Source organism: Neopelma chrysocephalum, unplaced genomic scaffold (assembly GCF_003984885.1).
Source record: "Neopelma chrysocephalum unplaced genomic scaffold, ASM398488v2 Primary Assembly neopelma1_22, whole genome shotgun sequence".
NCBI classification, from domain to species: Eukaryota; Metazoa; Chordata; class Aves; order Passeriformes; family Pipridae; genus Neopelma; species Neopelma chrysocephalum.
In genome coordinates, this window is record NW_020897689.1 from 30885431 (window position 1) to 30898395 (window position 12965).

The 12965-nt window shown below is 35.9% G+C and overlaps 1 protein-coding gene across 1 annotated transcript; it reads right to left on the bottom strand.

Moving 5' to 3' along the window:
* Positions 1–458: 458 nt before the first annotated feature.
* On the bottom strand, positions 459–12535 carry MC2R (melanocortin 2 receptor). The gene is made up of 4 exons (XM_027672966.1): positions 12466–12535; positions 10956–11051; positions 8796–8859; positions 459–1652 (listed from the first exon to the last, which is right to left on the bottom strand). Exon 4 carries the CDS (start codon positions 1496–1498, stop codon positions 533–535), a length of 966 nt encoding a protein of 321 aa, XP_027528767.1. The 5' UTR covers positions 1499–1652; positions 8796–8859; positions 10956–11051; positions 12466–12535; the 3' UTR covers positions 459–532.
* Between the last annotated feature and the right edge of the window lie 430 nt (positions 12536–12965).

Below are 12965 nucleotides of genomic sequence, written 5' to 3' on the forward strand. Positions count from 1 at the left end.
TTGCATGATTTTAAGGAGACTAGATGATAAAGAGTCATGAGTTCACTCTTTCAGCAAAATCCATATTTTCTTCTTAATCATAGACTTTTATACAAATGTGCAGTTTAGAAATAAATGCTCATTTCACTGCAATTTAAACAACAGAATTTTAAAGTACTATACACCTTGAATTGAAATTACTGATATAGAGTGAGTTGGCTCATCTCAGTGGTAATGTAACACCGGATGCAAAAGATTTAATTTGAGCTTTTCTGAAATGACAAAAGATAGTTAAGACTGTTTTTTTTTTAACTTTCATGAACATTGTAAACAGAATTAGCTTAGTAATATCTCTGGAGGTCTGCTTGACAAAGATTTGTAAGCATACTTAGTTTTTATATATTCTTTGGTAGTCTTCTGAAAAATCACTGTCAATACACTGCAATAAACAAAGTATTACTGTGGGCATACTCGTTGGTATTTTTAACTCTGCAAGCAGATGTTGCACAGCACTCCACAGGTGCTTCTATAATCTTCATTTTTCACTAAGCGTTTACCAGTTCCAGTTCCAGTTTGACCTGGAACAGTAGAACATCTTCTTAAATGTACTCCTCAATTCTGGGCTTCGGAATGCAAAAATCATAGGGTCAATGATTGCATTGCACATTATGAGTGTTCCATTCACATGGAAAATGGACATATAGCAAGCACAGTAAGGGTTATGTGGGCAAAACCTTGCTAAGAGAATGTGAAGAACAAAGGGGGCCCAGCAGCAAAGAAAAACTCCAAGAAAAATAGTCAATGTAATTGCTCCTTTCATGTTAGTTCTCTGGTGGACTGTGCTGGTGGGCAGTGAGGCAATCATTTTAGCATGAGAACGAGCCAGGAGGAACATGTGGACATAGAGGCACAGTATAAAAAACATCATTAGAGGGAACAGGATAGTGAAGGGAATGACTGTTGCAGCTTCATAGGAGAAGAGGGCAATGGCAATGCTACTGCCAGCACAGAATGTCCAAATGATTGCCAAGATAACCAAGGCCCTTCTCAGGGTCATGATATTATGGTACCGCAAAGCATAGAAGATAGTGATGTATCGATCTGCTGCAATAGCCAACAAGCTGAAAATAGATCCCAGTAAAGACAGAATGAACATGGAATCCATGGCATCATCCAGTTTTTTCTCAAAGTCCCCATGACGTGTCAGGTATCCCATTTTGCACAAGATGATGAAGATGTTCTCCAGAGTTTTGTACAAGCTACCTAACATGTCTGAAATGGCTAAACTGCAAATGAAGAAGTACATGGGCAAATGCAAGTTCTTATTTCTAACAACAGCAATAAGGATAAGCAGATTTTCCAGTATTCCAGCAGCAGCAACAGTGAAAAAAACTTCCTCTGGCACCACAACCTGGGTGCAGTCAGTGACATTTAAGGAAAAATCACTTATATTTTCAAGGGAAGGAATGCTTGTCTGCCCTGGGTGTTTGATTAAGTTGAAAGGCCTCTCAGTGCTCATCTCTTCTGGTCATGGAAAGATTCTGGATCGCTGTTTTTTAGGTTTGGCTTTATTCTGAAGCTGACCTGTGAGTCAGACCATTCTTCTTTTGATCAAGGTTTTCTCCTTCATGTGAAGCAATTTTAAGACTTAACTGAAAGATCTGGAATTTCTCCTGCAATAAAACATGTAGAAACATAAATATCAAGAAGAAATTTACCACACAGATAAGGCAAAAATAGACATTTGAAATATCACCTACTGTGATGGAAAACACACATATTATCACTAAAGAGAGGCACAATTGGATTAGATAAAATAAGACCTGTTCAAGGCTTCACTGAACCTTAGAGAAAGTCGAAGTGTAAATTATCTCTTAGCTTCAAAGTAATTTTAAAAAATAGGTGTAGTTTTCTTTACCAATGGGCATACCACATTTACTGAACTAATCTGGCAGACTTCAAGAATTTGGCAATCTTTAGTGGCCCAGCTGTTTTCTTTGAGAAAGTCTGGCATTTCTCGCATGATTTGCAGTATTAATAGACACAAATAAGACCAATGCCAAGATAAACTGTTGTCCAGAAGAGTAACATGTTTACCACCACACTGTTGATGGTGCAATGAAGTACTCTTAATTTAGATGTGAAGATTTGTAAATATCGATGTTTTTAGAGGCATATTAGATAGTAGTGGGAGGCTTCCTTTTAATTTATATTGAAACTGTAATTTGATTTCATGAAAATATTTCTAAGATCCAAAGTACAATCTTTTCTTTTCTGTATTTTACAACCATCTATTAGACTGAATGTTTATTTCAGCATCAAGATGATGTTTTCCTTTCTCCATAATGATCCTGATCTAAACTACCTCAAAGCATATAGGAATCTTTCAAAAAGAATAGGCTTTTTACTTTTTTCATTAATGTATAAATAGATACAACATTAATTTAGCTCAGATATGACCCATAAATTATAAGACACATTTTTTCCTGTCATTTTTGTAGCCTGTCTTGCAAAACACACATGCAGTTGCTATTTGGAAAATCCCCTTCTTTAAAGAACTGATATATTTTCACTGAAAGGATTGTCAGACATTGGAACAAGCTGCCCAGAGTAGTGGTTGAGTCACCATCCCATGAGGTATTGAAATGATGTGTAGATGTGGCACTTGGGGGCATGGTTTAGTGGAGGACTTGGCAGTGCTGGGCTAACAGCTGAACTTGGTGATCTTAAAGATTTTTTCCAACCTAAATTACTCAATGATTCTCCCTCTGTTTTCAAGTTTAAAACAGGTTTGTTTGACACTTTCATACCAATAAGTCTTAAAATTCCTTTGGACATTTGTTCATAGTCAGGGTTGTTGAATACCATAATACGCTGTTACTATTCCAAAGGGAGAAGTCAAAATTTTAATTATTTTGCATGTAAACAATACTCTCTGCAAGTGTCAATATCTGTTATCAGGGCAGCTGAACTGCTATCTGGATGTGATTAGCCCTAATGGAGATGGATGTATTTGGCGTCTTTTCCGTGGAAGACAGGTTTCTAAATTGTGTTTGCTAATGTCATCTGCTGAGATTTCCAGTAAGGTGCTACTTGTGGTATAGAATGCTGAGATTTGGACCACCTGCCTTCATGAATTTGATTGAAACAAGCTCACTTAAGGAAAGTATTCAGGAGAGTACCCACATATATGTGAAAACACAGGCTGTGTAGTGGAATAAGTGAACTGTATTGCACTGCAGCATGCATAAACATTCCAAAGAAAATTAGGTCAGCATCTGTCAGTATGTGAAGGAAGGAGTTACTAACAAGAATAAGAGACTTGACAATGTCTTCGTAATGATATGTTTTTCCTATTCTCACCTAGAGCTGCTGTCACAGTTAAGTTTTATGATTTCTAATCTAGCAATCTGTTTAACAATTTTCACTCTCTACAGAAAGACAACACAGACACTTCAGACAAAACCTCATTTCAATTGGATTTGAACAGGGGAATCAGTTGGCAAAAATATGTTTATGTCACTGTTTTCTCAGAATTGTTTTTTCATAATACTTCTCTCTTGACATAGTCATATTCCTGAAATAATCTGCCTGAAAAACATGAAGCTTCCTTTACTGAAAGCATATAATATTATGAATAGTATGATATATTACATCTGCTGCTTATAATTTTACAGTGACGCTTTAGTAAGTACAACATTTGGGCAGAACAGAAAACTTATAAGGACTTTAGTGCATTTACAGCAAACTGAATAATTATATCACTTAATGTTGTTTCCAAACAATAGAAAGCCAGAAAAAGACATTCTTGTTTCAGAGAGCCTCATTCCAGCATATTGCCCACTGTTTTGTTAGGTTTCCATCAACCTAATTTCATTTAAGGTCTCATTTAAGGTCTAGGAATAAGTTTGTCTGACTAGTAAGAAATGCAGCCAAAAAGCAACAAATGATAACAGAAGACCTTTACATCTGAAACACATTTGCAAATGCAGCTGTATAGCAAAAAATGCAAAAACCTCAACCCATTGTTTTTCATGTTAACATCATGTCCTGGGGCAGAAATCATCAGGTCAGTAACACTGGATACTCAGAAATACTTTTTATCTGGAAAGAGGCAGTCTCCTGAGCAGGTATAATGAGCAATGAGCTGATGGCAAACGTGGTTACTAGAAATGCATATATTTGTAATATTATCAATAATTTCTATTCAGTTGGTAGTTATCTAAAGCAAGACAAAGCAACAAGATGGGAAAATGGAAGCCAGGACCAGAAATGGTACTGACAATATCGTACAAACTTAGGAAACAAATCAAAGTCAAATTAGCTATCAATTGTATTCATCACCGTGATTATGGTGTGGCTCTTTAAAACACTCTTGTCACTTGGAAACCATGTTTGCACTGGTTTATATTACACAGCTAAGAGTCAGCAGTGGTACTTCTCCTGGTACAAGGCTGAGAATGCATCTGTGGATGCTGGGAGCTCCCAGTACTCCTCAGGATCAATCTTGGATAGAAAGCACTGCGTGCCCAGTGCCTACTGATAACCAAAATACAATTTTTTCTATGGTAGAAATGCAATGAATTAGCATCTGAAAGGTCTGGGAATAATAGGTCTGCACTTGATTTTTACTTTAATTGGATGAAAACTTATTCATTAAATAAATAAACACCACACTTCCCTTCAATCCCAAAATGTTAAATAAACTGTCCTAGTCAGCTGTACTAGCAATAAAAGTAATTTCAGTTGCAAACTATAATGATAAGATAAAGAAATTATATACCCTGAATACTGTATAAAATCCCAGGATTTTTTTGCATCTATTATTTTTTCTAATAGCAAACTATACATCCCTTTATCAGAGAGATCCCAAGGCGTACTTGTTCTTTAAATAGCTGGCAGTAAATAAAACCAGAAAAGGTATTGAGTAATCTTTTCAGATTTTGGACTGCACAAAACAGCTGAGATAACTAGACAATTATGTAGATGCAATGATTTCTTTCCAGAACCATTAAAGGTAATAATTCCCTGTTCTATGCATATAAATGTTTTGAAAAATGTAATTCATTAGGAATGAAACAAAATAAGTGGTTTGTGTATCGGACACAGTATACACAGCATATTTCACAATCGATTCAGTATATACAGAGGTGTGTATTTGTCACTTGAAATACCACGACTTTTTCTCAATCCTAAAGTCTCCAATATATTAGCACTTACCTCTGATGTCATTATCTCTAGCATTTAATCTCCAAAGCTATCCAGTGTATAAATTCTAACTGTTTTAAATCAAAGTACCTCTATCATTGGGGTACCTGGTTCCCCTTCTAAAACTTGGTCGTAGTGGAACTGATTATGCTGCCTGGTGCTGCTTAGGATGACCTTCTTTGAAAATGCCAGTCAAAGTCCCATGGATGGGAACTATGTATTTTTTCAGTCAAACCAAGCCAAAATGTTACAATTTTTTATCAAGATACATTCGAAAAAAAACTATGGACAATTACCTTTTCTCTTGTTTTCAGCTTTTCCAGGTGTTCCAGGCATTTAGGAAGGAAACGAGCCTCTCAAAAATATGGATGTGGAGGTTTAATTTTTAAAGAAGCTGTTAAAAAAACAAAATAACAACTTTTTTTTTTCTTTTTTTCTTCAGTAGGCAGGCAATGGCTTTCAAGGGGATAAAGGTGACTGGACCTTTTATAGGCAGGTGAGCTATGAGGACAGGAGGATTCTTACACTTGCTGATGGGCATTTCTTTTTGTCTACCAGCTGGGCTTAGCTCTGAACAAGAAAATAAGTGTAAAAACCACACAGAGCCTGATTCTGCCTTGTCCTGCACATTGTATAGTGCTTTACAGTTGTTAGAAGTAACTGTGTAAGAAGAATTACTCTACAGTATATAGATTACTAAGGGTCCTGTTAGCTTCTCTACCTCCTGTAGCTTTTCTGGCCATAATTAAAGTGAGGGTCACTGGCTATGTCAGAATACTTAAACTATCTCACTGAATTCTAGGTTGACTGTGCTTAAGGTACCTCAACATGGCCTGTATAAAAAAACTTGAACAGAAACCTTTCTGCTTGAGGAACAGTAGCAGATCATAAATGAAACATCCTCAGCTTCAGTTGTTAAACTCTTGAAGGGAAGAGTTTCCTCAGACAACCTCAATTTTAAATCTTACCGTTTATTAAATAGACCCAAATAGTGCAGGAAGCGTCCAAGAAAGTCGCTAAAATTTAGGGGAAGCACAGTTTTTCAATAGTATATAAACATTGTTCCTTTTTGAAGCAACCTGTGAACATTCGTTTTTTTTTTTTCTTTCTGGAGGAGAGCAGACTGGTAACTTTGTGAGAGGTTACGGTTTCACAGCAAGCTCTGAGCCACCTGAGCAACTCACTGTGCTGAAAGGCAAATTTCCCGCTCTCCCTTTCTAACTGCACTTCTTTCAGGTTATCTCCTGTTATTTCCCTGGAGCCTTCCAAATATTTTCTTCCCTAAACAGCTATAGCAATTATTATGTGTATGTATCACATAATAATCCTTACACCAGGGTGTACCCTGAAAATGGGGTATGCTGGTGGGGCTGACCGGTGCAGAGGCTGCAGCACACTGAACTGGCATGCCTGCAAGCTACCACACATACCAGTTTTCTCAGGGTAAACTAACACTAACTTTGTGAGCATTATGCCAAAAACTACGTTTCTACCAGTGCCAAGACCATGCTATTTCTATCCAGCTCAGACATCCGTAGCAGCGTAACAATCTATGTACAAACACCAGCATGAGTAGTTCCTTGCTAGTGAAACTCGGAGGCCAGGGTTCCTCCCCTATGAAGGCTGATTAACCATATCCTTCCTCTTAGGAAACTTTCCCAAAATTTCCTTTGGGAATCCTGCTGAAAGTACTGATGTTTCTCATCAGGAACCGAGAGGGCAAAAAAAGTGTCCATTTGATAATTTTCTCTCATGCAAAACTAAAAAAATCTATATTTCAAAAACTTTGTTCAACAGCCACTGAATAAAACAGCAGCTGTGAATGGCAAAAGAGTAACACCATTAATTTCCATCCTCTTTTGAATGCGAAGTTTCAGTCACTGGCATTTAGGTGTAACAGAAAGATCTCTTTCCAAGGAAGGTCTTTCAGAAACTTGAGTTTCCCCTGCTTACTGTTGTAGGTACATGCTAGAAAAAAATTACCATGTAGTCAGAGAACAGTGAGGTAGTTGGACTCTTTGCTTATGTTTCATTTTTCAGGTGCCAGAACCTGTATCTTTTCATCAAAGTAAATATTGTTCATGTGAAAAACTAATTTAATACAGAATAACGTAACTGTAGTTTTGATCTAATATTTTTCCTTCTAAGTATTTTTAAAAATTTTTTATTCTTTAAAATTACAGTCTAGGTAAAACAATATTAAATAAGGGTGTGTGAGAACTGTTAGGAAAAATTAAGATACTATGATACCTGGTGTTGTTTTATCATATCATCTTTTGAAATTTTATGAACAACTGCAATTAGTATCCATAATGTATTAGATAATTTATTCTTTTGCTTTGATCTCTCTCTAGTGTTCTAGGGTTAGCCAGGTGTTAATGACTGATTACAGCTATTCTGATACCTCACATGTGTGGACATTATATAACATTTTGTTGCCTAAACTCAAGTTCATGAACTGTCATCAGACCTAAATAAATGTTTTCTGTATAAGCGTGTTCTCTGCCATTTATCTTGGAGATTTACTGCATCAGAATAATGAATATACATCCCGTATGATTTCAATGTCTACTACTTACTTAGAAATAACTTTACACCGATAGAGACAGTACTTTCTGAAGAAAAGAGCAGAGACAAAAAAGGGAAGAGTATACATATACAAGCTAATCACAAAAAAAATTGTTGTCAATAAAGCCATACATATATCAATTGGGCTAATTGCTAGCAAAATATTACTTGTATGATTACAACTGTGGCTTCCCTGTAAAAAGCATTTCTAGAGTGAAATTAGGCTGTAAATCATACTTGCTGAAATGCTAAAGGTAAGATATGAGTGTATATTTTGATTGAGAATTCTATATACTATGTTTTTCCTGAGTTTGAAAACTGTAAGAATTTTCTGACCAAATCATACAGTGGACAGACTGGAGGTCTTGCAAAGATTACAGTTGAAGAAAATTTAAAAGTTTGGTTTACTTCATATGAATACTTCTTTTACTTTTCCCCTTAAGATCAACACTGAAATAACACAATTATGTGTTTCTTTAATCATTAATGAAAAATGCCACTATCAGGAAAGATTTCCTTATTTGCATTTAAAGTTAGGTATATTCAATATGCTGTGATTTTGTTGCCAACAAGAGAAAATGAAATAAAGCATATAAGCCATGCAAAAAGTAACTGGCCAGGACTACTCTTCTCTGTATGGTAAGAGTGTAGCTTCATTAAACACAAGCCCTGGGTACTTCAGCAAAGGTACTGAAAACAAGAAAAGTAAAAATGATTAAGAAAAGATGGTCTGAGTTCTCAATATACTAAAAATAAATCTTTGCAGTAGCAGAGAGGAAAAGGAATTATTCAGTGTGTTTATGAATGAAATGTCAAGAACCATTAAAATAACAGAGAGAAAAAGAACTTAAAGCTGAAGAGTCAGGAAATGTTTTCTAATTGATTAACTCCTTGTAGCAGTATAATTTTTCACATACAACTGTTGAGGCTGTAAGCTATGCTGTTATCTCAAGTACTTGGAACTAAAAAAACTGCATATAGTGTTGGAGGTTTTATAAAGACACTTGTTTTGTCATGAAGCATAAACACAGAATACTCACAAAGTCATTATGAAATAATCCTTTTCATATCAAGTGTGTAGACAATTTATTGAATGTGAGAGATCTATAGAGAGATAAAACCAGGACCTGTAGAAAATCGAGGGTTGTAAATGAACTAATGTACTACTGACTGGTGTTTTGCTTCCTTATCTAGTACTTGCACTTCAGAGGGGTCTTTTCCCCAGCACAGACAGCACGTTGTGCCCTGGAGACAGGGAACTTTTTCAAGTCATTTAATACACAGCTATCAGGGAAGAGAATGAAATTCAGTGAAGATTTCCCATCTTTGCTGCTGGACAGCATAAGTGATCATGAGAGTTGTTTTTTTCTCTCGCTCTCCACGAAGCTGCTGTTGTTTTGTAAAGTTGTGATACATTAAGAAATATAATTATTAGTCTATTGCAATTTTGAACAGCATACTCTATCTAAAAAAACCCCCTCAAACAAACCTTGCTGTGCCTGATGCAAGTAATTGCTTTGGAAGTGATGCACTTATACCCTTTGCTCACATCCTTCACCCCAGTAGATCAGTCTCAAGCCATTGGAGTGACTTAGTGACAAGTTACAAATATATGTTTCTTTATTAAGACTGTAATGGGATGATTCATGTTTCTTTGAAATATTAGTTACTGTGCCCCAGACTTTGTAGTCTGCTTTCATTACACTATTCTTTCTTATTTGTTTGAGAATAAATTAATTTTAAGCCTATATATAGCTGTAACTTTCTACAAGGAATGAAAAATTAGGTTGAATTTGAATACAGTACAAATAGCTCTTTGGTTCACTGTAAAAATCAATCAAAAGGCCTTCAAGTGACGTTTCTGGAGGCCACCGCTCTGTTCTTACTCTTTCCAGTAAATCATTTTTTGCCAGTAATAATGCCATCAGAAAAATGTTATCAACAAGTATCAAAAGCTTTAACTATTTCTTGAAAAAGAAGTTCTGTGTTTCTGCTCTAAGAAAGCAGTACTCCTAGATTTTCCTTTAGGACCCATTCATCTTTTTTCTGGCTGTGTTTGCTTCAGTAATTGCAAACAAAATAATAGTCAAAGTAAACGGTACCATTAGAATAATCTTTAATATTTTTAAATGACAGAAAACAAGAATGTGGATTTATAACATTTAAGCACATTATCATTATCTTGTAAACCCAGGTATGTCTTATTGAAAAAAACATGCATTAAAGATAAAGTATCTTCTTTCCTGAGAACTACTTAAAAGTGCCATTGTACTTTTTATCTTGCTACTGAACAAGTAAATTTATATCTCTTTATGCTAAAATGTAAAAATAGTGAAAAGACAATGATTAAAAAAATAATTAAATAGATGGTTATTTTATCTGGGAAATGTGTGGGCTCAACAGGGTCAAGAAAATACCTCTTTGAGATGTGTTTTTTCAGAGCCATCTTCATCCCATATGTCTGAGAGGGAGAATGAATAGAAAAGCAAAAGTAGAAAGACTCAAACATGAATTTTGCAAGCCCATAAAAATCTGCTTGCATTTGGAGTAGTGGCCACATAAAACTTTACGCTGGTTGGATGTCTGCATTCAGTGCTAGAATGGCCTCTGTTACAGGTGAAGACAACACAATCTCATTGAAAAAGGTGTGCTGTCATCCAAAGCCACCTCTGGAGAGGAGTCGGAAGTTTATGAAGAGACCTTAAATTAGGTCATTCTAGCTTGTTTTTTCCATGCATTAACATATGGAGCCCCCATGGCAATGATGCTGTGGTAGAACAGGTGTTTCTGCTTCTGCACAAGTACCACAGAATTACATGTATATCTGGGTGTGTGTGTGTGTGTGTGCATGTGGTGCAATTTGGCTTCTGCTTCTGGTCTGAAAAAAGTGACGAGGAAAGTCGGAGGATAAATATTAGTTCAGGCATCTACAACAACATGTGTAAATTATAGGCATTTACTCTGCCCCAATTTTCCTTGTGGTTATCTGCTTCAAGGCAGAGACTTCTGCTGTCCACTGCCTTCCTCTGCTGTGGATTAACTATCTCTGAGTATTGGCAATTAGAGTGCACCAAAGCACACAGTCTACTGAGAAATCTATAACTATCAGGTAGATCAATGGAATTATTCAATGTTTACACTTGAGTAAGTGAGAACGGAATTTGGTCTCCCTGAGCAGACTGAATGCAACAAAACTATACCTGACAGCAGTAGCCCTCCTTAGACAATTCCCAGTCCAGATCCAGAAGAAGACTCATTGATAACCAGTTAAAAGGTCTCTGAGGGATGTGTGGCCTCTGATTGATGCAACAAAAAAAACAGATGAAGCAGGAAAAGCAGTGTACAAAAGATAAGAAACATTTCAGTAGAACCTTCTGTATAAATTAATTTCTTCAGGTGATAAAGTAAAAAATCTTACTCAAGCTTCATACAAGAGGCATAAAACCTCTGCCAAAATTTTTCTTTAAAGAAGAATGTAAGATGAAAGATTTTAGAGAACATTAGAAATGTGGCACTTTGTTCCACAAATAACATTGCATTTTTCACTAACTTATCGAAGAAGGCTTTCTGACATTAGATATATTTAGTAAACATCCACTTACCTGCTAGAGAAACGATGTGTGAGTCAGTTTGCTGGTAACTCTGGGAGAAAGATTATTTATAAAGCAAATGAAACCAACATAGTCTTTGCGTAAGGGAAAGATTGGAACATCTAAATCAAAGAGAGTGACATTTATTTCATCGGCATAACCTTGAATTATGGTCACTTTAAAATAAATCATTTGCTGTCTCTTGAAACATTCATAAGAAAGAAAAACAAAATATGCCCAGTCAAAGGAAAAATATTTTACTTCAAATGGATTACCCTTTCAGACACTCCTGATCTTTATAACCTCCCCTCCTAATATTTGGCAGGAGGAGTCTGTAAATCAAGGAGACTATTCACAAAAGGACCATAATCCGTGTTATAAATAGTATTTAAACAGCCAGGTAGATAGCTGAGATGTCATATGATGTTCATTGCCCATTAAGATGATTGTCACTGTGTTTGTTTTTCAATCTAACACCTCTACTAAAGACCCAACTGGTGGCTGAACTGAAAAGTTAATGAGGTAGGGAGAACTCCAAAAGTTCAACTGTGTTACTCTGAATAAATTTAAGTGATAATCACAGAGAACTGTAATTCAGGTCATGAAGGTAAAAATATGTACTGAGCTTTAACAATATTCTATAAAGGATTGGTAGGCCCTATTACTGAAACAAATAGGAGGAAATAGCATAAGTGAGTTACCTTAGGGAAAGAATTCACAGTTGGATCTATTAATTAGCAATTAAATAGCAATGTCCAAAAGCAGAATTATATTCTTAACTGTATAAACTGAGAAAATTTGTTTGCTTCCAGGGAACCAAAGGAAAGTTCAACTCTACTACAGAAAGGGTGAATTCAGGCTCAAGAACCAAGGATTGAATTCATCTGTGTGCAGAAGGACTGGTAAAAACCCAAACCCTCTTCAATAAGCAGTTCGACAGCTCCAGTGAGAGTCATTTGGATCTCTGGAACTTAATTATTAGAGAAAAAAAGGCTTAGCAACACATTTGAAGGGAGGGGACCTGAAAAATAAAAAAAAATGTTCATAAAATGTAAAATATATTCATTATCTTTGAGCATCCTTCAGATTTCCAAGGAGGAAAGAACTGTCTCACTCTTACTCTTTCCGTCCTGAGTTGCACACAGGTTTCATCTTTTCTTTAGACAAGTTGGGCCTGCTGAGTGCCATTGTGATACACAAATGGGTCATGGAAGAATAGGACAAAGTCAAGACAACTGATGTCACAAGAGTGCGGAACACTTTTTACTATTTGTTTTCACCTGCATTGTCCAACATTTAAAAAAACTCCTTCAAATATACCTGGTTAGGTTCCTAGCTCTTGACTGCCAGCTTCAAGAGTACTCATGCTTTATTGTGTCAGGCAGTTTTTCTAATGTTAATGTTTGCGTTTTCTGTTTTGCGAAGGAAAGGTATGTAAATATGAAAGGACATGTCAGAGACAGGCTAAGAGTTATTTGATTATTTTTTTAATATTACTATGTAAAAACAGATGTACTATGATGAATTACAATGAGAAAACAGCTAGAGTTGCATGTCATAAATAAAAAGTGAATCCCTGTTATCACACTGCATAAAATATAGTGTTTCTCTTTAAGGATC